At 43.8% G+C, this 27,656-nt stretch overlaps 1 protein-coding gene across 1 annotated transcript in view; it reads left to right on the forward strand.

The window, feature by feature from the left end:
- The first annotated feature begins 1,508 nt into the window (after positions 1-1,508).
- Positions 1,509-27,656, forward strand: part of MAP2K6 (mitogen-activated protein kinase kinase 6) — an 88,636-nt gene continuing 62,488 nt past the window's right edge. The window contains exon 1 of the mRNA XM_066615058.1: positions 1,509-1,786. Coding sequence (XP_066471155.1) covers positions 1,771-1,786 — 16 coding nt within the window. The 5' untranslated portion in view covers positions 1,509-1,770. The remainder of the gene's footprint in view (positions 1,787-27,656) is intronic.

Raw genomic sequence — 27,656 nt, forward strand, 5'->3', positions numbered from 1 at the left:
TTCACCTATTGGAAGTACCACCAGAAGTAACTCGAAATAATGTCATCACCAGTTACTTCTGAATTGGGAGCCCAGACACTCTGCAAAGAACAGCAGTAAGAGGCTCTGGGCAGACAGGGGAAGTGGGGGCTTTTTCAAGCATGGAGCTCTGCCCACCAAGCTGAGCCTCCTACTACTGCTTGTGTTGCATTGCGGGTCTTCTGTAATGGAAATGCACAAGATCCTTCGAAGAGATAGGGTGTCAGCAGTGGTCTCTTGCTCTGGCAGGCAAGCATGGGGTTAACACCAGGGCCTTAGACTGCAGTGAGGTGCTGCATAGCTTCTACCTCTTGGAGACAAAAAGGCCCTCAAGAAGGAAAATGGGTGTGAGTAGTAGGAGGAAAGCTTGGAGGAAAGAAGGCAAGAGAATGAAACTAATGGATTGGCTGATGGACTACTGGACCTGCTGACTGACCAATGGACTAACTGATTGCTAGACAGATGGGCAAATGGACTTCTGAGGACTGCTAGAATAGAGACTGGTGTGTGGCTGCCAGACCCAAGACCTGCTGAGGTGTTGCGCGGGTGGCTGGAGAGGCTGCTGATGGGAGAGGGAAGGAAGGAGGACCTCTGCAGGTTGAACAGGCAAGCTATCTGGCGGTGGGGCCCAGCAACGCTGCAGTGCAGAGTTAGGGCCATTGCTGGGGAGCTAATAAGCTTAAAGTGGGCATAGGTTCTCTAGGTGAAGCTTGGACTGGAAATCTGACAAAACGGCTTCATACATACAGTGTTAACTGTATTTTGTATTATTGCAACTGCTTTGTTTTAAATCCAAACTTAAGGCAAATCTTTTAAGCCGCAGTGCAGTGGCTTCTAGCCATGTGAACTAAAGGTGCAGCATCCATGCTCAGTGGCAATTTACAGTCCTGTGGCTCATCAGAGGAGCTGGGGACAAACGAGAGGGGGGAAGGGGGACAGGTATCACCTGCCTCCTCTGCCTGTGAGCTTCCTGGGGGTGTTGGACAAGTGTTTGAGGCAGTGTGCCAGACTGCATAGATGAAAGCCCATTTTGTAATCCTTTCATAGGTGGTTATGAAACAGCAAACAGAGTGACTGAGGTCTTCCAACGTGGTTACATATCAGCTGTGCCCTTGATTTGCAGGGAGAAGCTTGTGAGCTGCAGTCTTAATTTCTTATTTTTAGCAAGATCTATGATTGATTTTTTTTGACTGGTTGCAACCTTGAATGTTTTAATTTTGTTTACTTGATGGATTTTTTATGTCAATAAAGGTGGAATGAATGATTTTTTTAGGAGGGGAGGGGGGGCCTCTAAACAGACTCTGTGCATCTTGCAGTCTGCAACCCCCACCAGCATCACCACCACAGGGTCCCCTTAAAGGAACGCTTGGGAAAGTATTCGAAAGAACTACATTGCCCAGAAATCAACGCGCTGGTCGTGGAAAGGGCGCCTGCGCACTAAGACACTCAGATCCAAGTTTGGAGCTTTTAGCTGCCAGTCCTGGCCCATCATGTAGGTGCAGCAGAGCTTTCCTTACCATTGCAAGAAGGGTTGGAAAAAAAATAAAAAAACCCCACTTTGCAATCTGTTTTGCAAGGTGTGCAATTGCAGAGCTTTCCTCTGCAAGGAGATCTGCTGTGGGAAGTGAGGGCAACTCCAGTTGCATGAAGATTGAGCGCTTGCAGTTTGCATCTTTGTTGCAAAACTAGCTGCTGAAGAGAGAAGGCAAAGTCTTTTGTGCTCCCCTCCCCCATCAAAGCAGAGGGGAGAAAATGTCTCAGCAGAGAGGTAAGGCTCCCTCCGACTGGGGTTCCTTGCACATATGCAAAAGTCGTGCATGCATTGGGGAATTGCATGCACGCAGTGCTGGGGATGCAATTGCATTTTGAAGTTTGAGGCTTTGAACAGCTCCCAGTTGCATTTCCTGTTTAGTATGTGCCTTTTTTTTTTTTTGCAGGCATACACTAGCAGGCGCGCACACACACACAGTTCCTGTAAGGCAGGGCTTGCAGTTCAGCTGTGCATTGACGTTATTTGCATTCTTCTGCTGGGATTACTGAGCTCTTTTTTTTTTTGCCTTTTGCACAGTCAGGACAGATAAAGGGTTTTGCAGAGCTGATGCATGAGCTGCCGTGCAATTTTTTTTGTTTAAATGTTTGCAAGAGGCTGATGCAAATGCAGGGAATTTCCAGTGCAAATTTAAATCAAACTTTGTACCAAAGGAAAAAAGTCTATGGGAAGGAATGGAAGGTGAAACTTGAGTGGAGTTACTAGGAATTAAATATATGCCTCTGTTTCCATGGGAAAAGTATTGTTCTGGTGCCAATGCTGAGCTCATTTTCCACAGACCTCTTCTCTCCCCCCCCCTTTTCGCTGTAAGCACTGAGTGTAGTTTTTGGGGACTAGATTTGCAAAAGTTATGCAAGGAAGCCTTGGGTGATCTCATCCTGGCTTACAAAGTGACTGACTTTTTAGATTTGAGGAATTGAGTCAGGATTGTTTAAATTAAATTAGCAGAGAGGAAAAAGTAAATTAAATTGCAGAGAGAATTTTGTCTCATTTTTAAATAAATGACAGCTTGGAAAGGAGAGTACTTGACATGGGTGGGGGAATGAAGTGGGGATTGCAGATCAAACTTTTAGGAAGCAGTGTGGCCATGCTGTGTTGGGAGGGGGAGTCAATTGCCTGTGTGTTGAACTCCTGAGGAGGTGTAATGCACCCTGATGAGTGCATGACAAGTGCAGACCCTGGCATAATCCAGTTCAGAACTCCAGGGTGGTGGTGGTAGTGGGCAATTCGGATTCTGTGCTGTGCAGTGCTGCAGAATGCACTCACTGGGAAGCCACTTGTAGGAATTTCAGGCGATGAGTAAGGGAAGATGCCTTTCCGAGAGTGCAAAGAGAAAGGGGTGACAGGCGAAAGTAGCAAATGTGCATTGAAAGGGAAAGTGCTAACATCCAGCTCTTTACTTTCTCTCTCTTGCACTTTGTCGGTCAAATTGCATAATTTATTCCCCATTTGCTGCAGTCATCTTTCCCAGCCAAATGGAGGATTCTTGGAAGCAGAAAGAGCCCAGTCGGATTTGCCAGCCTAAAAGGATGTCTTGCAGACTGTGGCACTGGCTTGGGAGTTTCTCATCCAATGTGTTGATCTAGCTGGTTGCCAATCGGGTAATCCATCCTTTGGTTCATGGAGGTGGGAAGTGGGAGGATGCATGCACCCATGTTTCCTTCCCCTCCCCCCAAAATAGGTTTTGAGTTTTTGATCAGGGTGGGAAGAGATATGCAACGAAGAACAGATTCTGGATTGATTTGCCTCAGTTATCCATTATTCAGGTTAGATTTTGATTTAATTCATTTTCCTTTGCCTCCAAACTCAAGCCCACTTGCCCTGCCAGTTGCTTCTGGATAGGAGGTAAAAGACTGCAGTCAGTCTATAATCTCAACATATGGCACCTGCCTTTCTTTGCTTTCACCCAGTCTGCTTCCAGTTCTCCAGGGCTGGATGCTTATAAAAGGCCCTCGATCAAATATTTTAAGTGTGTTGCGTTGCTTTGTGAAATAGAGGCTGTTATTGTTAAGGTGCTCCTTAGAATACAGATAGGTCCAAAATAAGAGACCTGGATTTCAATTAAAAGAATAAAGGTGTGCATGCATGTGATTGTTACAGGAAAAGGGATGCCAGATTGAAAAATCACATGCTGATTCTGGGATGACAGTTCCATTACTGTTTCTGTTTACATTAGCACCACCTGTGTATGTGCAGCTTTATAGTGTAACTTTTTTACAGGTCCCTGCTCCAAGGACCTTACAGTCTATATTTAGTTGTGTGTGTATTGGACATGTAAAGAAAGGATAATTGGGGATTAATGGAACTAAGTGCATATATAATAATGAATATATTTAACACTTGCTTATATAATAATGAATATATTTAACACTTGCTTAGGCTTTATTTCATTTGTTGATGTAGGGTTTTGTGAAATGATGTGCTTTTGGGATACTCTGGTGCTGAGGGAGTTACTGTTCTTTTTGGGTACTGAAGAGTTGCAATATCTTTAAAATAAACTTTGTAGCTGTGGTTGCAGTTTATGTGCATCTTTCCGCCCCCCAAAAGATTGATAAGAGAATGTAACCTTTCATCCCAGTACAGTATTCTGTGCAGTATTGATTTTACATAAATTGTGTGGTGCAGCACTTTCCAAAATAAGTTTATAAATGGGATGAGTTTTACTTTTCTTATGCCTTTTTTGGACCCAAACTGTGGCATTTCTCTGACTTGCGCATTATTGGTTCGTCACCAGTTGTGAGCCCTGATCCAGAAGAGGATTTAATTACCCTATATGAAATCTTAAATGTGGCTTTGAGCTTCCTGTATACCATACTTGCTACTGATTTAGGTTTTGCCATTTCCCATCACCTCTGTCTCATCATCGCTAACTCTCTTGTTCAAAGCACCACTGTGAACTGTTATCTCTATTTTCTGAACATGGGGTGTCCCAGTGGCTGTTGTATGTGTTGAGTCCATCTAGATGTTTTGGTTTGCATTGCAGACTGGCCTTCTTCATGGGACATCTCTTGCTGCATCTTCTTCTTGAGGAGGGCAAAATATTTGCCCGCAGCATGGAGTCAAATGGTATGATAGACATTTAAATGTGTGGCAAGCCAGTGTTCACAAAATAGCTGGTGTGCCACAGTTGCCACTCAGAGGGCATTTCTAAGTGGCCTGCACTCTAGTGGTCATGTTAATCTCTGTGGGACTTGCTTCCAAGTACAGAATGGTTCACATGTGTGTACCCATCACTTGTTGACTGTTACATAAAGCGATGACAGGAATGTTTCACCAGAGACAGAACTTCCATAACCTCCATTGCCAGCTCAGTCACAGATTCTGCGGAGAGAATTCACACATGCAACAAAGAGCCATCCGATTTTGAGGAATCAAATGTTGCGGGATCAAGTGATGTGCATACCTGTGAGAATCGCTCCCAAATGGGTTTTGAATTGCAGTCTTAAGGCTGGTTTACACATGCTTCAGATGAACCCGCCTCACTGTAGCGGAGACAGGCAGATAATTGTTATGAATATTTATATACTGCTTTTCAACGAAATAAAGTTCACAAAGTGGTTTACAAGGAAAAAGAAACTAATTGGCTCCCTGTCCCAGAAGAGCTCACAATCTAAAGATGCATCTAAGGATGCAGAAGAACACTAGCAAACAGTCACTAGAAAAGACACTGTGTCAGGGTGAAAAGGTCCGTTACTCTCCCCACTACTAATTATAAAAGGAACACTAGTTGGAAAAAGTGCCTCTTTACCCAGTTCGCAGGGATATTATTTGAACGAGTGCTAAATGGACACACTTCACTACAGTTCCCATGATTGCAGAATCTCCAGGGTGCCACTCCAATCACTTAAATTGCAATGGAAGGTTTTTGCAGTAGGCCAGTTGATGCAATACCTGAGATAGCTGGGGGTGGGGATCTACCCTGACCAGGCCTTTAAAACTAGTTCTGCAAGTACCACTTTTCTGAGTGCCACTCTTCCAGAGATGTTGTAGTGCGCAGAAGGGAGCGGTTTACCCCACAGTGGTCCTTGCAGCCACTCTACGCAATCTGAAGGATGCCATGCAATCAGAAGGACTTGTGGGAGTGGGGTTCCAGGTGCAAAAACTCTCAAAGTAATTATACCAGTTGAAGTGTGTAGGTTTGTGGTCTATTATTTAAGATGTGGACTCACCTCCCTGCATTACAATCTCTGAGCATGAACTGGAGGTTGTCCATGACTTTGTGTACCTTGGCTCAACGATCTCCGACACTCATTCTCTCGATACCGAGCTAAACAAGCGCATCGGTAAAGCAGCTACCACGTTTTCCAGACTCACAAAGAGAGTCTGGTCCAACAAGAAGCTGATGGAACATACCAAGATCCAGGTCTACAGAGCTTGCGTCCTGAGTACACTTCTGTACTGCAGTGAGTCATGGACTCTTCGCTCACAACAGGAGAGGAAACTGAACGCATTCCACATGCGCTGCCTCCGACGCATCCTCGGCATCACCTGGCAGGACAAAGTTCCAAACAACACAGTCCTGGAACGTGCTGGAATCCCTAGCATGTATTCACTGCTGAAACAGAGACACCTGCGTTGGCTTGGTCATGTCGTGAGAATGGATGATGGCCGGATCCCAAAGGATCTCCTCTATGGAGAACTCGTGCAAGGAAAGCGCCCTACAGGTAGACCACAGCTGCGATACAAGGACATCTGCAAGAGGGATCTGAAGGCCTTAGGGATGGACCTCAACAAGTGGGAAACCCTGGCCTCTGAGCGGCCCGCTTGGAGGCAGGCTGTGCAGCGTGGCCTTTCCCAGTTTGAAGAGACACTCTGCCAACAGTTTGAGGCTAAGAGGCAAAGAAGGAAGGCCCATAGCCAGGGAGACAGACCAGGGACAGACTGCACTTGCTCCCGGTGTGGAAGGGATTGTCACTCCCGGAGTGGCCTTTTCAGCCACACTAGACGCTGTGCCAGAACCACCTTTCAGAGCGCGATACCATAGTCTTTCGAGACTGAAGGTTGCCAATACCAATACTATATATATATATATATAAATTCTTTTTCAGCTTGTCTATTAACTGTATAGGTACTGTGTCTTTTTTCCTGATCAGCCTTATTGAAACTGGAATGCTTCAAAATTATGTAATTAGTGGTAACTTTGAGCCACCCAGTCTAATGATGACATAGGTATATGTTTTGAAAAAATATGGAGATTCTTGCACTTAACCAACAGGAATGAGTCATTTCAGCAGCTTGCTCTGTTTGGAGAATTTGGCAATGGTGGTGTTTGATTTGCTTGTGCCTGCGATCTTGATCATGTTGCTAGTGTAATGTCATGTGAATTATTATTTGCAGAGCTGGTAGAAACAGGATAAATATGAAAGTTATACTTGCAGTTTAACCAAAGGATAATTAGTTTTAGATGCTTGCCAGTCAGCACTTAGCGGGATTTAGTTCTTGAAAATTGTGTTCAGGTAAAGGGCACAAACCTAGAAATAACGAGAATGGTCTTATGTTGAGTTGGGCTGTAGTTGTGTATTATCAGGGTTCAGATAGGAATTTTTCTCTATCCTAACTGAAGATGTCAGACATTCAATCTAGAATCCAGAGCTTCCCATGCAGGAGCAGCGAGCACTCTTGATCACCTGGGGCGCAGATCCTGCAGCTCTGGATTCTGCTCTGGAGGGTTCCCCGATCTTTAGTTGTGACTTTTTTTTTGTGGGGTTGGAGGGGACAGCAAATGGTACAGTGGTAAGGGAAGCTGCGGGGGTCGGATGGATTGTTACCACGGGGCAGAAATTCCTTCTAGATGAAGTTTCTTTACTGTTTCACAGTCTAAATTTTCAGTTATTCAGTGAATAAGTTATTTCACAGGTCTAAATATAGCAAAGAGTGTCCAGATTGCATTACTGTTATAGCTCCACTCTGGGATCTGAAGTTTAGGTTAAAACCTGAAAGCAAATGGAATATAACCTTAAAACGCCACAAAGCTAGTAGGCACACATATTGTGTATCTAGCAAAGTGATTATAAGCTTTGTCACAATCTACAAATGTGCAGTTTTTTTGGGAAGGGGATTGGACATTCTTCAAGTGGAGGAGCTTTGTAATTGCTTCGCCTACCCTGCTGCTACATTTTTAACCTGGGTGAGGAGCATGCAACCTGAGGGCCATTTGTGTGTTTGATATACATTTAAGTATAATCTAACCCAGTGGTTCTCAAACTTTTTAGCACCAGGACCCACCTTTTAGAAGAGCTATCTGTTGGGACCCACTGGAAGTGAGGTCATGGCCAAAAGTGACATCAAGTGGGAAAATTTTAATACCCCAATTGAAAAAATAAAATCAAAGTTTAAAGTAAGAATAAGTCTTAAATAAATTCTAAGATACAACAGTCCTCATCAGTTGCTGATCTGTTTACAAAAAAATATTCCCCACCAAACATCCCAAGTCTGCAATCCTATCCACAATTACTTGGGAGTAAGCTCCATTGACTATTATTAAAAGCATATACATAGTAACCTGTTAAAAGTTTAGATCTGTAATATTTTACCAAACGCAGTCACATACCATTGTAGCATCAAGCCTAATATATTAAAAATAAACACACATTGAAATAAATGAATGGAGACTGGCTTGACATGCTGCACGACAACATGAAAATCACCCTCCTACACCCTGACCAAGCCTGCAACCAAGAGAAATGGCAACTCCAAAATAGCGGATCCCGCCACCATGTGGGACAAACGCTAAAGATTGAAATGAATGGGGACCCACCTGAAATTGACTTGCAACCCACCTAGTGGGTCCTGACCCACAGTTTGAGAAACATTGATCTAACCTGTTTGACTCCTTGGAGTCCCTGATTTTATTTTATTTTTGGGTGGGGAGGTGTGGGGAGGGCCAGAGACAGAACAGTTTGATTATACCGTTTCAATTTTGTGCCACCCCTCCTTCCTCAAGCCTGGGGATAGGAGTCAAGCAAAAAAGCCTGATTCATTACTGGTTTTTAAAATTTTAACTTTTTTTACTTTGTGTGGTTTCTAAGTTAATCTGCATCAAGATATTGCAAGGACTGAATCACATTTTTCACATTTGGAGTTAGCAACTTGAGAAGCGGAATGTTGCGGACAGTGCAAGATGTCTACCAACTGTAGCTGAGCATCTGCTGTGTTAAAGTGGTATAAAAATTGTATCCATGATACGCATTTAAGAGTTCATCTCGGCCTTCACATTCATGATATACTGGCAGCATGGCCCTTTATGCTGGACACTGCGTGGCTTACTAGGTAGCTTGAGGGGAGGCAGGTGTTTTTGACCTGAGTTGGGAAAACAAAACATATGCCTGCTTGTAATATGTGTGGCTGCATACAAGCACTGAGGTGGGCCAACCGTAGCCTTTAGATTCCATCCACACAATGGATTAAGCATGCTCATCCTCTTATGACCAGCGGTTCTCAAACTCCCAGAGAATTCGAGCCCTGCTCGAGTCCTTGTGGGGAATATGGATCGCTTTGTCCAGGATCCAGGACAGGATCGCTTTGGAGGGGCGCAGGGGCTTGCTGAGACTTACCACAGCCTGCAGCAGCCTCCCAGGCATGCAGGGAGCCCTGTGCCAGCCTTAGCAGAGCTCCCCAACATGTGGAGACAGTCAAAATAACAATCGTGTCCCACTTCCGGATTTGTGATCACAAATCGGAAGTGGGTTGCGATCGTTATTTTGTCTGTTTCTGCAGCAGTTTTTCAGCCACTGAGTCATTGGTGTGCTGTGAGTGGTCCATGGGTGTGCCTCAGGAGTTTGGAGCAGGGTCACAGTAGTGTGGACATTGGGGGGGATGTGAGCCCCCAGCAGAGCAGTGTTGTCAGTTGTCAAAACACTGATGGTGTGTCTTGACAATTGTAGTGCCTTGTCAGTGTGCCATGAAAAAGGTTGAAAACTGTTAGCCTAATCTCTTGCCAAACAGTTTAATTGAATGACCTCTGGTTCTAGTATTGAGGGAGTAAAATGTTTCTTTGTATATAGCTCTGCCATGGCTCTCTTCTAAACTTCTTTAAGTCCACAATGCCTTTGCCTTTCCTTTTAGAGAAGGTGCTGGAGGAGCTCCTCACAAAAAGTGGGACATGGACAACTTTGCATGATTCATGGTTAATGGATCCATGAACAGTCAAGATTTTGATGATTGGTTGAAACCCTGCTATGGTCATGGAAAGTCCCTAGCTCCTTGGTACTGTGAGTGAAATTTCCTCAGGTGGAGAATGAATTGGTGTTTAAGGAGTGTGTGAGAAATATGCCCAAAAGATGTAGTACCTTGGGATAGGGAACACAATTTCAACTGGTTTGATATGTCACATGGTCAGTTACCAGCTTGAACTGGGTACAACTATGTCTGATTTAAATGTGTATAACTTGTGCAGTACTTATTTCTACCCTGGTGAATGGAAAAAGTAGACACAAAAAATAACCTGATGTTTGAGGGTCCTGCGGCTTAAGAGCCCAACCCTGAGCTCTGCCTGCCAGCTTACTGCTGGCATGCACTGTCAAACATGTTGTAAGGCATGTTTGCAGGGCTTAGCACCAGCCCAGAACAGAGTTAGCCCAGCACAAGCTTGCACTGGGCCAGTGCCAGTGGGAGACTGGGCTCGGCGGTTGCCTGGACCGCCTGGTGATGGAGAGGTGAGTGGGGGGAGGAGGCGAGGAAGCACTCCATGGCGAGGGAAGGAGGCAGCAGGGTCGGACAGGTGGAGCTTGGCTTCACCGCATCCAGAGCCCTGCATCAACCCTCTTGGCTTGACAATGAACTCCGTGACTCTGTGCCTGCTTGATAGCTGGTGCAGAATCGAGTAGCCCCATCGCAGGGCTATTTCCTTACACTGGGGAAGGAGATTAAAGTTTCCTTCCCCTGAGATGATGGTAACTCCCCGGGGCCTGTTGGATGCCGTGGCTGCCATTTTGGTGCAGCAGCAGTCTGCACTCTGGCCTGCTCAGGATTGGGCTGTGGATTCAAGTGCCAGCGCTTGAAAACCAAACTACTTTGTTGTTGTTACGGTGACTTATGGAAAAAGGCAAATCCCTTTATTACTTTTTAATTTATAGCTTCTAACTTTCATGTGTTTAGCTAGTAATCTGAGCTGACATGTTTAGCAGATGTTTTAACTTTATAGCTTTATTTTAGATGATTGTTGGAGTCTCCCTTGATTGCTTAAGTTCTTCCTTATATCAAAATGATATAGATAACAGTACTTAACATTTTTTAATGGGGTTCTCTGAACAGCTTTCCAAATAGGATGCCTCGTTCTGTGAGAGAAAAGGCAACTGGTACAGAAGTAGGAGTTAAGTTTTGAATTATCAGGCTTCAGAGTTGGTATCCTGCTGTAATGGTTTTAAAACAATGTGCTTGGTGGAAAGTGTTATACTAATACAATGCTATGGTCCATCACAATGTTGTTCTTAACTGCAGAAACAGGTCCAGCCTTGTTATACACTAATTTTTTTATACACTGATTTGACTCAACACAAATGGCCCTTGCAAATGAGAAGGAATGTGCTGATCCCTGGAGAAGGGGAAAAATGCATCCCTTTAAAATCAGTTTAAAAAACTGAACAGTCCTTTAACAATAGCCTCCTTAATGAGGGGGAGGGCAGCTGGCTGACAATCCTTCTCTCTCCAGGTGGCCCCTCCCTCCCCCCTGAGCACATGAAAGAAAGGTGATCACTTTGTACTGGTGAAGGGAGGGGCTGAGTGAAGTGCCTTTCTAAGTGCTTGGAGGATGACTGATGGATTATCTTAATGACTTTTATCTTGCATCACAAAGGTCGGCAAGGCAGTTTTTAAATCACTAGAGCAAAGAAACTTTGTTTAAATTGATTTGCTATAGTGTGTTTTTTGCCATCCATGTGAGTGCTAGCTGTTTGTCTAGGCAGTGCATTTTCATAACATTATATCACAAATGGCTTCTCCATTGCAGAGGCTTGGCTACATGTGATGTAACGCATTGCATAGCGCAATGGTCTTCAACCTTTTTTGGGCCATGACCCCAAATAAAGTATGATTCTGAGAACCCACCACCAATTGCGCCCCCCCTCCCAGGACCTGCCCATGCACCTTTATAACTTGTGTCTTCAGAGCAACCCTGTAAGACTGAGCAGGGCTGTCCTTAGGAGCCATGGGGCAAGACATCGAGAAGAGGCGTTGCAGGATTATATCAAGAACTTGGTTTTGATAAGGCAGTACCATTAATTGGCTTGGATGCAAGCCTTCTCCTGCACAGGCTTTGAAAGGTTACGCAACACCTCAACTGAGGCTTTGCGACCTCCAAAAAAGTTTGGGCTATGTGGTGTATCATTTTCTGGAAACAATTCCTGGCCTGATGGAGAGAGCAGTACAAGGCTCTTCCCACCAAGTAAACTTCTGAGGACTGGGGCAGTTGAGATGCCTATCAAAATATAATGTTCATTAAATCAGTCTTACAATTTTGATATTGATGTTGTGTTCCTGGGTAGGAGAACTTAAGCCTAGAATTCTTTTCATTTGTCTCTGGAATTGCTGCCATGGTTTCACCTAAATTTTAAGTGCAGTCACAGGGACTAGAAACTTAAAAAGCAAAATCAGGATTTTAAAAATACTTATTCATCACAATATCAGCACACCCTTCTTCCAAAGTACCCCACCACTTATATTCTCACAACAACCTTAAGAAGTACTTTGGAAAGAGGGGTGGGCTGATGTGATGAATAAGTTTTAGGGGAAACCATGGCAGCAATTCCCAAACTCTTTCCAAAATGATGCTAGCTTGCGTCATGTAAACCATTTTTGCAGCTTCACCAATGCATGAAATGACATATTAACTGCCTACCATCTCTCAACTTTTTTTTACTGTGACCACAGTCCTTACCTGGGAATAAATCCTATTTAAACTTGGGGAAGCAATTCTGTTCAACTTTCCAGCACTGATGCAGCCTTGCCAATGGAGCATGAGCTGCAGTGGGGAAGCAGTCATGGAGGCCTCCTCAGAGTAAAGGAACATGTGTTCCCTTACCTCAGGAGTGCATCAGCACTTGTAAGTTGGATAGGATTGGACCCTAAGTGGACTTACCTCAAAGTGACTAGCACTTATTTGTTAAATTTTTATCCTGCCTTTCCCATGCCAAATGCAAATGTCTAAGGTGGCTCCATAATAAAATGTGCAATGCATCACAACAATTAAGGGGGGGAACCCCATCAAAACAAGTCATTAAAACATTAATTTTAACAGCTGAACACTAAAACAGTAAAAACAAAGAAAAACTCTGCATATGTTAAGTCATTGGGAGGGGGGGAACAAAATAGTCCAGGGAAGCAGTCAAGCCACAGCACCAATACAGAGGTGCAGACAGCAAACAGCCACCTATCAACCAAATACTGGATGAAACAGTATGTTTTGAACCCTTGCCAAAAAGCTGTGAGGGAGGGCGTAGCCTTCCAGGGAGTAAACCTGGAAGGGAATTCCATAGTTGTGCTCCTACAAAGAAGGCTCACCCCTGAGCCATCACTGCTTTTGCTTGGAAAAGAATCAGCACTTGAAGGAGAGCCCCTTCAGATGCCCCAAGAGGGCGGACTGGAATGTATGGAAGGAGGTGGTCCCTCAGACAACCTGGGCCCAAATCATTAAGGGCCTTAACCCATTTCTGTGTAGCCCACAGGTATACACCTTTGGTCCCTGTTGTGTGTATGCAGTGTTGGGCAGAAATGGCTTAAAGGTCAATACCAGCATCTTGAATTGGGACTGGAAACAAATGGGCTGCTGATGCAGTAGTTCAGCAGAGTCAAACCATTTAACACCTGGGCTGCTGCATTCTGCACTGATTGAAGCTTCTGAACTGTTCTTGAGGGTAGCTCCACATACAGTGCATTACAGTAGTCCAGTCTTGAATTCACTAATGCTTGGACCACTGTGGTCACAGGTATAGAATTGTGCTGTGAATATTGTCCCCCGTTTGGAATATTTGCTTGGACGCTTATTGAAATCGATGGTTAAGAACAGACTCCAAGTCTTCCATTGGGAACTGCAGAAATGCTAAGCAGAAAAGTGCAGCATGTCTATTAAACGTGGCCCTGATCAGCAACTTCTTTTGCTGGAGGTCCATTTTGAAATCTGCACGGCAGTCCCAAGGGCTCCTGATCCCCTCATGATCCCCTGCCCATGCAACAGATGCTAGTCATCCCCGTTTTTCTACTGAAGCATGATTATTGAGGAGGGGGCCCATGGCACCACTTCTCACATACATCTTAGTGTAAAGAAAGTTAGGGATGTATAAACAGCATCTACAAACTGGTTGTAACTGTCCAATTTATAATTGGGTTCATTGGCCCCCTTTGGGGATGCCAGGGCAACCTTCTCTAAGTATTGCGCGTTCATTTAGAGCAGTCTTAAAATCACAGATATGCTTTGTTAGGAGACAGAGCATCTTGCATGTCAAAGAATATTTCAAGTCTCTTAAGCTGCAGAAAAAAGAATGCCCTGGGTTTTAAGATGAGAATGCTAAGCTGAAGATTAGACAGTAAAAAAAAAAAAGCCTCTCAAGCTCTTCAACTTTTGAATGCAGAGTAGGCTTTCCTGCATAAATAGAATCTGTGACTTTTGAGTGTTTCCCATTGGTCTTTTCCATTGCTACAACCACATCACATTTTAGTATTTTGCAAGGGAGGAAATGTCCTCTTTGGGGAGGGGGGGGGTCAAGCTCCATCAAGGCCCATCACTTCATTCTCTGTTGCGTGTTCAGTTTTTCTTAAGAAATTTCTGCCCAGTGTTGCATATATACAACAGGGATCAAATGTGCACAGCTGTGGGCTGGGCAGAAATGGGTTAAATAGCGGCTGGTGAGAGGGGCAAATAAGGTTTGGGATTCCAGCAGGGGTAGAGGGGGCTTTAACCCCCCAACACTTGCAGTGACCCCAATTTACATAGGAGTCCTCCAAGGCTGCTATTTATCCTGGGAAGAAAGCTGCTATATGCACCGGTGGCAGTTTCACTCTGGAACAAATAGCAGCTGTGGGGGACCTGATTTAAACTGAGACCACTCCACTCTCCCTTATACTGTACCACTTAGGAAGACTGGCCCTGCCCCCAAGCTCTGATAGGCTAGTTTTAAGTTAAGTCCTGTCCAAATTTTCCACTCCCAGGTCAGGTGAGCAAACTCTACTAGTGGTCAGGTATGAGCTAGGTTTTGGAGGGCTATTCTTTGGTGATACCAGGAAGTCATGGAATTCCTTTTTCAGATGTAAATCGGAAGGCTGTGTGATCTAGAGCTCAGGTCAGAATGAAGAATCCAACAGGCTGTGCCCTAGATTAGCTGTAGCCTACCCAGCGGGCTGTCTTTTTGGGGGGGGGGGGAGGAAAGAAGTTTGTCTCAGGAGGGCATGCTTGTTTGTGACAGCACCACAAAACATTTTGAAAAACAATGTGAATTAGTGGAGCATCAGAGTAGATGGACTTTGTACACATACTTCAAATATACTGGCAGCTTTGCCTATTATACTACATGAGCTTTTGAGACTTGTATATATTTAAAAAAGCCACAAAGAGTATGGCTCCAGAGGGTGCAATTGTACTTCATATGCCTTTGTGGGAACCCCTTTTTCGTCAGCTGGCTTGGGCTTTGGGAATGTAGGCATAAGCAGATATCTGTAAAAAGCCATTTGGATACTAAGCTGACCTACAGATCCCAAGCGTAAAACTCAAAACTCTTAATTGGTGACTAGAATTCTACAATTGCAGTTTCTAGCTCAATTAGGGAGAAGCAGGTTACAGGCGTTTCAGAGGTTGGCAACAGTAAAGCGATTTGCAGAACAGGGAAGAGTGCCAAGAAATTTTACTCCCAGAAATGCCCAAAGGTTCAATAATATGGTGACTAATAGAAACATGACAGTTTAAACTGGGATTCAACTTCACAATTTTACACTGAAAATTGTGATTTACATGTGTACAAGCCGGGGGTATGAAACCACAGTTTGAATTTGGTTTCACACCTTGGCTTGTAATCCAGAAATGAACTACAGTTCCTGGCTTTCTGTGAGCTGTGAAACCATGGTTTACAAATCAATATGTCTAGCAGCACACAAAGTAAGGAGGAAAGGCAAAAAAGAGCAGATTGGCTCAGCTCACATTCTCAGTGGGTAAACAGCAGTTTAAATCCATCATCTGAAGGAGCCCAGTATCTATGTGACAATTTTGTTTCTCACAAAGTGTGAAGTTGCTATTAGGGAAGGTAGACTTGCTGGTGGGCAAACTCTTCCAATTCTCCATGACAGAGCCAAGGAGGTAAAGCAGAGTGTGTTTGTGCTCAACTTATGTTCCAGACCAGGGGAGCCCATACCCCAGCCCTGGGGCCACTTGCAGCCCTTGAGGATTCCCAATGCGGCCCTCAGGGAGCTCTCGGTCTCCAATGAACCTCTGGCTCTCCGGAGACTTTCTGGAGCCCACACTAGCCTGACACAACTGCTTTCAGTGTGAGGGTGACTGTCTCACGTGAGCTGCGGGATGAGGGCTCCCTCCACTGCTTGCTTTTTCACGTCTGTGATGCAGTAGTAGAAGCAAAGGAAAGGGCAGCCTTTTATAGGCCTTGAGCTATTGCAAGACATTCATTCATATAAGTTCATCTTTAATATACATTAATGTATATTAAACTTATATGTATATAAACTTACTTATGTAAATTCAAATTTTAAATGTAAATTGATTCTTTTTTCCTGTCCCCAACACAGTGTCAGAGAGATGATGTGGGCCTCCTGCCAAAAACTTTGGATACCCCTGTTCCAGACCAAACACACTATGGTTTATTTGCTTACACGAATGATCATTGCGCATAAACACCCCTATACATGTATTGAAGTGGCAGAGCAGTGTGGTCTGTCAGGTGTACATCTGTGAGGATTTAAGGATGTGGTCTTTCATTCACACTTGAAGTGTTTGTTACAGGAAACGCCTATGATTGTGGCAAACATGATTGCCACATAAAATGTGAGGATACTGTTGTGGTGCCTTTTGGCTAGTTAATCATTTGAAACTGAAAACTAAGTTGGTAACTGAGCCCTCTTGGAGGGAATCGAGAGTGACTTGATTAAAAGATTTCTACCATGCAGTTTCCCCTCTTATTGGGGGGGGCACTCAAGATGGCTGACAAAAATAAGATACATATTTTTGCTAAAATAAAAATAATAAAACAGTAGAAACAGTAACTAGGGCATCGCAACAAAACAAACCCTGAATACATGGGAAAAATAAAAAACTTAAGAAAAAAGTCTTTAGTTGAAGCTGAAAATGTAATAGAGATGATGCTAACTTCTTGGGGGAGTGAGTTCTATAACTTGGGCACCACCACAGAGAAGATCTTTTTCTGCATTACTGCCAAGAAGCCTCCTCTCAGCCATGGTACAGCACATTACTGACACTGATTCTGGGTCTCCACAGCTTCTCTGCTCCTAATTGTCTGATGGAATCAAGATATAGAGAGGTGCCAACTGCATACCTCCTAATGGCCCCCAAGTTGTCTTCTTGTAGATGTTAAACAATATGTGGGGTAGAACTGAACTCTGCAGGACTGCAGAAGGGGTCAGGGAGGAGTTGAGTTTCCCTGCTGTTCGAAATTGTTCTAGAGACTGATATGACTTATAATTAAGGCTGCAATCCTATACATGCTTTCCTGGAAATAAGCCCCAGTGAACACAGTGGAATTTACTTCTGAGTAGATATATATAGGATTGTTCTGTAAGAGGGCTTTGCAGGATGCAATGCATTGAATTTCCAGATACTTATTTCTTCATAAATCTACCTCTACATTCCATTATGTCCTGTGCTTCATTTGATGTGGTCCTCTTCGTAGACTTGTTTAATAGTTTGCAGGAGGAGAAAAGTGGAATTAAGGCAATGGTTTGTATCTCATGACAACTTGAAGAAAGATTCAGGGAAGCTAAAGGAAATTTTTTTGCATGAACCCAAGCACAGTCAGATTAATGAGTAGAGGTGTGATTTTTTTCAGTGATAACAAAATAAAAACACAACATTGCTTCTGTATGTCTCATTTTTGTAAAAAAAAGCAACGTCCGCAAATCTGCAAAAAAACACACACCTAGGAAATCTGCAAAAAAAAAGAGGCTGGACTGGGGGGTGCATGGGAAATGACTGGCTGCATCTGCTGACACTATACTACCTATATCATCCACTTAGTACAATTTTAAAGCAATTGTAATTTATAAAAATGTGCCTTTGGAATAAAAACACATAAGATTGTTTTTTGCACTTGGGTGGGGAAAACAAAATCTGCAAAAAAGATTTAAGATTAAGAAAACCTCTGTTGATAACTTGTCATGTAGAGAATGTTGTACAATGGTGACCCAAAAAGGATGATCATAAACCAATAAAGAACACCTTCCAGGGAGCAAGTCCCACTGAATTAAATGAGGCTTACTAGTTCAGAGAAAGCATGCCCTGGGTCAGTCACACTGCTAACCACATGGGTTGGGTGGGAGTTTTCATAGTGGAACAGCCAGCTTTATCTTGCACTCTCATGTGTGCACTTTCTCTCAGTTCATTTTCTTTCTCTGTTTCCAGGTTGTTCCCCTCTCCAATGTCACACACAAAGCTTTCAAATCACACACCCAGGCAGCTGAAATTCTTGCTCTACTTATGAAATGGAAATGAAAAACTTTTCCTCCCCCAGGCCCCCCACCCAGCAGGAAGAGTGTGTTCTATACTGATACTTCTCTAGAAATTTTGACTCCCTCCCTTTAACCATGTGACTTTCCAGGAAGCAAAGTGGTTTATTTGTCCCTTTGGAGGTTTTGATCTTGAAAGTTTGAAACCTTTGTGGAATTTAATAAGTGCCCCCCCCCCAAAAGCGGTTGTCTTTATGGACTGTTCCCATTTGACTTCATTTATATCAGTATGCAGGTAGGGACTTCAGAATTAGTGACAGATGATCACTTACACCTTTGTTCTGCTATTCCATATTTTGTTCTGCTATTCCATATTTTAAATGTTGCGTCCCTATAAGTGTAAGCAAATGCACACTGTTGGGTACATCTCTGGGAGGTCTGAAAGAAGTTGTACTGTCCACAGATTTGAGATTTAGTGTATATAATGTCTTTTATATTTTCCACTCCAGCCTGGAGATAATGTGGGAATTAGCTAGGAATTGTATGGGAACAGCTCTTCTTCTATAGTGCAAATAGCCAGGTACCCCAGGAAGGAGCTAATGTTTTTATTTTAAAAGTTTATATTGCTTTATTCCCCCCACACCTCAGGAGGTGTTGAAGATGGCTAATTTTGTATTACAATATAATATTCACTCTATATTGGAAATCCATTCTGGGGACACCACTGTATTGTGAAAATGTTGTACTGTGAACCCAACAACACACTTTTTTTTGGGAAATTCCTTCTAAGAGGTTGAAAGTTGAAGTTCCTGCCAGAGAACCAAGCTATTTCCTCCCTAAAAGATGCCTACTCTGCTCTCTAGGGACCATGGCTATCCATTTACAGTACACCATGTTGTAATTATAAAACATAAGTTACAAGGCTGTATCCATCTCTCCGGAGACTTAGCTACAATGTTAGATGCTGCTACTAGCTAGATGCTATCTAGAAGGCTGGTGTTTGCATCAGCTATCCTTCCGTCCATGTGCACATCCACAGTGCTAATAATGCTGCTATTGGTTGAGAAGCTGTTTTGCCAAGTTCTCTTTCCAAACTTGGGCTAGAGAACAAGCCTTTTTAAGCTAATTAGTTCCCCTCTTCACTCTAAATACCCTTATTCTGCTGAAAGCACTGCTGGTTAATGCCCCACCACCAGCTTGCCTGTTCAGCCTGCAGAAGTTCTCCTCCTTCCTCCCTCTCTCTCTCTCTCACCAGCAGCTTCTCCGGCCACCACAGCAACACCTTGGTTTTCCTCAGCAGCTCTTGGGCATGGCATCCACACAGTGGTCTGCATTTAGTCAATCCATTCTCTTTTCTCAAAGTTCCTTCCTTCTGCTTTCTCAGCAGCTGCTTCCTTCTGTTCCCACTGCTCCAGGTACTGCCTTTTTCCCTGTAATGACATGGCTGCAGCTGTGTAGCATGTCCACTGTTCAAAGCTTACGTTTTAACCCCATGCTTGCCTGCCAGAGCAAGGGGCCACTGTTAGCATGTGGTGTCATCTCCTCTAGGCATCTTGCACATATCTGTTACAGAGGCTACCAAGTGCTTGCATTTGCAGTGTTGATTGGCTTATCTTTGACCCAGAAGGTCCTGTTGGCAGCCATTGTGAGCCCATTGTAAACTATGGAGAGTCCATTGTAAAGTGATGTGATTGTCAAGTGAAACCATTGTAAACTGTGGGTTCACTGCATTTAAAAAATACAATTGCAGAAGTAGAGCAGGTGTCTGGTCTTTTTGCCTGCTTCCCTGTTTCTCAGTTGCTCTTCACATGAAGTTAAAGAAAAGACTATAAAGAGTACAAGTACCAGGTTGAGTACCATGAAGGTGGCCATCTCTTATTGGCATAGACTCAGAGGCACCTTCAAAACTCAGTGCTTCCTAATGAGTTCTTAAGATACAAAATGCCAAGGTTTTTTTTATTGCAGAAACCAGTTCAGTTCATTTGAAAAAGAGTAGCTTCTACTAATTGATTTCATCATGTGACTCTCCCACAGGGCATTTTGTTTGATGTTCAGGAATGCTTCTTGTCTGCTTGTCTAGAAAGTGACACACTTTAAACAATACATTCATAGCACTTTTACTCAAATCTGTGTAACGTGTCATTCTCTAAAGGTTGTCTAAACAGATGAAGGAGGGAAGTGGAATTTGGGCTATTGTGGTAGATCCTCATTTGTAGCTTCATGCCCTGTAGTTACTTTATTTGAGGCACCCTTAGCAAACATTACATTTTTCATATAATGGGCCCTTGGTATCCATGGAGGATCCATTCTTGGATCTCCTGCAGATACTGATTTCCTTGGATAATCGAGGACCTCTCAGATGTCAAGGACCTCCCAGACATGACCAGGAGCGTCTTCCAATTGCATCTGGGAGGTCCTTGAGACCCTCCAGATGCAGGGTTGGCATTTTCTCTCTTGATCATACTGAATTCTTGGTACAGAGTTGTCCATGGATTGGAAGACCCAATATGACTATTGGATATAGGGATTTCCCCTCTATCACTCTGGCAAGAACTACTATGCCCTTTCCATAGTGATTGTGGATATTGTATGCAATACGTTCTATGTGCTCCCCTGCCAAACTCTGGCTGTCTTCAGAGTTGTGTGTCTTGTGCGTCTTCCACACACAATTCCTGTGTGGAATTGCCAGTTGACCAGCATGACAGCAAAGGATCTCAGTGTTGTTGACCAGGAATGGGTTAGTGTCTTTCTCTTTACACTTCACCCAAACTGGGTTGATCAGGAAAGTGGTGTTGGGGTTGTGGATGTTTAACCCTTTTCCCTACACCAGGGCTTTTCAGACTGCCTGTGGGCCCTGGCCTGTTTCCCTGTAGGGGCAGGGGCAGGGGCAGCCAGGAGGCAGGGAGGAGGCAGTGGCACGATCCCAGGAAGTGAAGGAGGAAGTGGCAGCCACGAGGCAGGGAAGAGGAAGCAGCGCTAAACCGGAAGTAGAGCGTGATTGCTCCACTTTCACTTTTGAAGCATCGGGGAGCCCTACAGACAGCCGTGTAGGGCTCCCCACATCCCTGGGAGGCTGCAGGAGGCTCTCGTAAGCATACCCAAGCCCCTGCAGCCCCCTGAGCGGCGCAATCCTGGGGATCACGCCGCTGCCTTCCCCCCGCCCTCGCAAGAACTAACTGTGGCTTTCAAACTCCCTGGGAGTTTGAAAACCGCAGCCCTAAACTGAATTCCTCATCCACCTCCTGTTTTTAACAACAACCCTATAAATGCATTTACGTTTTCTTATAAAGTTGAGATATTGGTCATGCATCTCCTGGTGTAACATGTAGTTTGATCTGCCGTGGCTTCTGCTGCAGCTTTTTACGAGCAGTTGTAAACTTGCAGGTGTTCCTTGCAGGCTGTGGCAGGAAGATGTGGGATATCTCCATAGTGGGAAGCTGGCCATGTGAATTATGCAACTTGCACAAATCCTGTGCCACTTTCTCTGTCTGACTTGTCTGGAGGGGGTTGGGAAAAGAGAGCAGAAGCATTGAAACAGTTGGCTCTCCAAAATGAGTCCCTTCCAGATATTATCTTAAGCAATTGGCTTATCATGGTAGAAATCTAAAGACATACTCATTATGAACCATGTCTTCCTCATGTCAGAACATGGTAAATGTGTCTAATTCTGTGCACAATTATATTCTGTAATATCAGTATGAATGAGGCTTATGCCCACATCGCTTTGTGCAGGATCTAAGCCAGTGACTATCCCACACCGCTAGATTAATAATGTAGAATGGTGTTTCCTGAACTCCTCCTAAGCGCTTGTGAGGGCGCAGCTACGGCAGTGATGCGATCCCAAGGATTGTGGCACTGCTAGGGACAAAGGGCAGCAGTGCCAGCCTCCAGGGAATGCGGGGAGCCCTGTGGAACCTCCACAGGGCTCCCCAAGTCTCCAGTCAACTGAACTAAGTGATCGGAAACCACTTCCGGTTTCTGATCGCTTATCAGTTAATTGGAGGCTTGGGGAGTTCTGTGGAGGTGTCCACAGGACTTGCCACCCTCTCCCCCCGAAGGATGGTGCTGCTGTCAGGTAAGGAAGAAAACCATCCCTGCAGGGCATGCCCCTTAAGGGGAAATGCCCTGCTTCCGGTTTCCTTGGTACATCATGAGTTGCCACCCACCAGTTTGGGAATTGCTGCTGTAAAATAAACACTGCAGCTCTTTTTTGTTCCAAAAATGTCACTGTGACTGCTGTTGTAAATATCTCTTATCCTAATGTCTTTTGAATAAAAGAATGGAAGAGGAGGAAAAACTGTGGTCATTCTCCCCCCCCCATTCCTCCCACTTTTAGACAAAGCAGTGGACAGATGATTAAAGCATCCCACAATAGCATCTGCCCATAAGTCTCTGGAAGAGAAGTTATCTATCTTTTTTCATATACCTCCCCCAGACACCTCCAGAAAAGATTTGCAGTGCACACAGATGGAAATAGTATATGTGGACTGTGCACAGCCTGAAGGTATACAGTCCACAAAGTTAAGAATTTGCAGGTGAGCAGTAACATGTATGTGCTTTTTAAATTTTATTGCAAATTACAGGAAGTTGTTGTTTCACATTATTATAATATATATATATATATATATATATATATATATATATATATATATATATATATATATATATAGCGCACAAATACACACTTATTAATGTGGTGGAATGATTATAAATATGATAATTGGGCAACAAGGCACTTTTAAAGTGATTATCTTCTTATGTCAGGGAGTGGGAGAGTAATGGTTCCTGTTCACCTGAGCATCTCATCTTTTCTAGTGGCTCTTCTACAGCTATTTAGACTGTGATCCCTTTTAGGACTGGGAACCATTTATTTTGCCATGTAAACTGCTTTGTGGGGTGTGTGTTTGTTGAATAGCAGCATATATGTTTAATAATAATTTAGATTATACTTGCTGAAGTCCTGGTAATAGTATATTTTCTTGAAGCTATTCTTTATTCCAGAAGATTATCATTTTTCTTTTTTGGGGGGGGGGAATTGAGATATAATACCTACTTTTCCTGCAGGAGGGTTACAGTACCGTCCCAAACATGTTTACATGGAAGGAAGCCCTTTTTTGTTCACTGGGGCTTACTCCCAGGAAAGCAGGCATAAGATTGCAGCCTTGGTCATTTCATAAATCTTGTATATCATCCTTACCCACTTTCCTACTCCATTCAAGTGTGATGGCATTTCTGTAGAATATGTATTAACAAGTAATTTATGCAATAAAATACAGTTCCTAATTTTTGGAATATTCGAGTACAAGTTGGAGTCCCTGTGAAAGTTCACTTCCTGTGTTCGCATTGATTCTATCAGGTTACTATTGCGGCCAGTCACACTGCATTTAAAAAGAATGGATCCCTTTGTTGGCATCTCTGCCCCAAATTTCAGATTCCACTGATAAACTGGGAGGAACACAGTGTTTGTTCTAGGACTCTTGATTTCTGTGTTAGGTGGCTGGCAATCCACAGTACAAAAGCATATCCAATATATTTTTATGGCAGTTTTCCTCCATAACTGGTACAGTATATGATAAGGATATGGAAAGCAAACAATTTCTTTTATGTATGTTTGTGGTCCACTGCATTACCAGCAGAGGGAGTCGGTGATGCTTTCTCAATCTGTGCCACCCAGATTAAGTGTTGATAATACTTGGCAGAACACTGAAGTATATATTGTACAGTTACACGGTGAAACCTATTTTATGAGGCATCCTGTAAAATCATAAAAAGCACAATAGTATCAAAAAGCACAATATCTCTAACTTAAGGTAAAAAAAAAGCAGTTCTCCCCCCCGAAAGAAGGTTGTTGTTGTTGTTGTTGTTGTTGTTGTTGTTGACAGTATTTATATACCGCTTTTCAACTAAAAGTTCACAAAGCGGTTTACAGAGAAAAATCAAATAACCAAAAGGGCTCACAATCTAAAAAGATGCAAAAAGAACACCAGCAGACAGCCACTAGAAAAGACACTGCTGGGGTGAGGTGGGCCAGTTACTCTCCCCCTGCTAAAAAGAGGAGCACCCATTTGAAAAAGTGCCTCTTACCCAATTAGTTATGTAGTTTCTATTTCAAAGGGAGAAATTGCCAAACAGTGATAGGGTTCAATTTGGCAAAGACGCTCTTTAAGGCAGTATGATAATCATTAGGGAAATATTTCTCTTCATTATTCCTTGGGATTTTTTTCCCCCCCTTCAGATGAAATCTTAACTTCTCTGTATACACACCCTAGGTAATCTTATAAAAATATTACATAACTAGGTGAAAACTGCTGGCATCTTCTTAGGGAAAATCCATTTGCACTGAGGCCGTGCCTGCTTATGTCTGCAGTCGTCACTCACATTCATCAATTGGAGTTTTGTGTGAACATCAGTAGGAGCAGGGCTGAAGAGTATGCACCTTAATTTGATTGGACTCTGGAAACCTTTAAAATGCAAACACGAGGTGTGAGAGGAAAAACTGGCAAGCAAGAGAAACTGGAGGCTTTTGCACTGCTGTTGCTTGTGAGGGGTTGTGCCTCCCCCACTAGCAGTCGAGGATTACATAGGACGGCAGCTGTCAAGCCCACTTCCCACAATGGTGTGCTTGTCTCCATGGAAGTAACCACATCAGCTACCTGTCTTACATGTTTTCCTGTTTTCAGATGACACTGTTGCTGCATTGGACCTAATCGCATGGAAGCAGCAACTGTACCACAAACACACAAATTTGCCCTGAGTGCCCTAGGTCAGAACATTCAAATGCAATGGCAGGAGGGGTTAGCTCAAGTCAGTTGTGCTGACTCTTGCTGCACTTCTCACAATACCATTTCCCATGGGAAGGGGAATGCTCAAACTGTTTCTCCCCCATCTGAGGACCATGGAAGTGCGACTCATGTGCTTCATCCTCCAGGGGAGGGGGAGAGCGAGAGCGCAAGCGAGCTGGTTTACACAATTGGGATTCAAAGCCTGTGCTCTTAGGGTTACTGTCTTCTCTATATAAACAAGAATTTAAAAGTGTATAAATCGAATATCTCCAGTGGACCAAAAATTTTAGAGTTCATCTACAGAGCTCTGAACATTGCCATCGACAGAGGACAACTCTGATATTGTGCATGTACAGGCGTATCCCTATATTAGTGGATTTTGTTATCCGTGGGTCCCCATGCCCCCTCCTGTGTCCCCAATGCCCCCATTACCTTTGTTTTATGTTGATGACATTCCCTCCAAGTGATCAGGTGCCTTGCTTTATAAGCAAAAAGTTTATAGCCAGAAGAGCAGGCAAGCAGAAGGAAGACTCTTCTAGGCTACAGGCTGCTTGTCTGTTCTTCTGCTTATAAACCTTTTGCTAATAGTGTTTGGCACCTGACCTTGGAGGGAATGTAATCAACCTAAACAAATGTAATGGGCTTGGGTTCCCCCTTATCTACATATCCATGGGGGCTCCAGTAATGTATCTCCAGTGGATACTGGGGATGACCTGTATTTGCTTACTCCCGGAGGAACGAATGAGCCAGAGCAGTGCTACACAATGCAATTGTGAGCTAGTCCACTTGGAAGTAAGTTCTCTTACATTCAGTGGAACTTGGTTCCAGATAAAGGTGCATAGGATTGTAGGTCTACTTTCTTCCAGCTAGTTTCAGCTTCTGACTCATCCCTGTAAATATGTTTATGCTACTACTATTCCTGTTAAGCAAATTATGTACCACTTTTCATCAACAACAAAAAAGTTCACAATGTTGTTTACCTAGCAAAGTACATTTTAAAGTGGACACCTGTTCCAAAAGTTCTCACAGTCTAGTAGAACCACTGGTAGAAACTACTGGAAAAGTTGCTGTGCAGTGATGAAGAGGGACAGTTATATAAGAGGACAACAACTTAAAAGGGAACTCTTATCCCAGTTAACAGAGATGCATGAGTACAATTCCATGCTTGCTATTAATAATAATAATTGCTGCAAACTGATTGTGTATATGATCCTTTGAGTAGATAAATGTCTTAAGGCTATAGAGCAGGGGTCTCCAAGCCCCAGCCCGGGGGCACAGCAAGCCTCTATCAGGCCCGCGGCCAGCCGCTTGTCCCCTGAAAGCCTCTGGCCCACTCGACTGAACATGACCAGAGCTGTGCTCTGATTGCATCTGGAGGCTGTTCTGAGGGCTGGAGAGGCTGAGTATATGAGCCCACTCATTCATTTATTCATTCATCTAAGTCCCATCTCTATTTATTTAAATTTTACATTTAAATTTTATTCCGGCACTGCGCCAGATATTTCATGTGGCCCTCTGGCCAAAAAGTTTGGAGACCGCTGCTATAGAGCTTTATCTCAAGATCTGTGTAATGTAGTGGGTATGGTTAGGAATATGTTAGCAAGCCCTGGTTGTGGTATATTTCAGTCATTTTTTTGCTGTAATTTGGAGTCAAATGCTGCTGGTAATTTTCATTTGGGGAAATTGTGAAAACAGATTTATGTTTGTGTGTGTGTGTGTGTGTGTGTGTGTGTGTGTGTGTGTGTGAGAGAGAGAGAGAGAGCGCAAAAATATGAACTTTATGATGACATACAAAAACCAATTGCTGTCCTGTTGAGGACATATGAACATTTGATGCATGATTCACTCTTGCTTTGTAACAAATATGGAATGTTTGGGAGTTTACAATTGTGACTGTATGTTTGATTTTTGCCAGTGTCACAACTTGTCTGGTCAGGTTTCCCCTGAAGAGGGAGACACTTTGGAATTTGTGAGAGGCTTATAAATGGGGGAACCTCCTAAAGTGGTATATTTTTCTTTGCAGGTCCAAACCTGAGCTTGGTGTGCCAGTTCACAAGTATTCCATAGCACACATTTGCAGGCCTTAGTGCCAGTGCTCCACTGGTGGTAGCCCAGGACCAGCTGGCTCTGGTTGTGCTGGGCAAGCCAAGGCTCTGCTGCTCAGCAGTTGTGTGGACCGCCAAGCAGCAGAGAGGTAGATGGAGGCGTGGGGGGGGGGAGTGGAAAGGATGTATTCTGGGGAGGCAGGGAGAGGGTGGGGAGGAGGTATGCCAGGGGCAGGAGGGAGGCGGGACCGGTGATCCTGAGCCTCTGTTTTGGGCCGCTGGCCCAACACGGAGGCTCAAAATTCTACACCAACCCAAGGGTCTGCGTGGAATCAAGTCGCCCCGTTGTGGGGCTACACGGCTTACCTGGGGGAAGGGGAGAGAGCTGTAGCTCTGCTCGTTAGGCAGCTCAGGATTGGGCTGTCAGTCTTGTGTTAAAATGTTGCTACTGTTCTAAGTTTTCCAAATGTGTTCTAAAAACTAAATTTAATCTTATTTAAATATTGCAATTACAGGCAGATTACTATATATACTGTTGGCATATCTACAAATCTCTGCTGTAATGGGTAATTGCCCAAGACAGCAGGATTGGCTTATTCAGTCTATGATTGGATTCTCTTATTGATTGGGAGATTCCCATCTTTCTCAGGT

The sequence above is a fragment of the Tiliqua scincoides genome, chromosome 2 (assembly GCF_035046505.1).
Source record: "Tiliqua scincoides isolate rTilSci1 chromosome 2, rTilSci1.hap2, whole genome shotgun sequence".
NCBI classification, from domain to species: Eukaryota; Metazoa; Chordata; class Lepidosauria; order Squamata; family Scincidae; genus Tiliqua; species Tiliqua scincoides.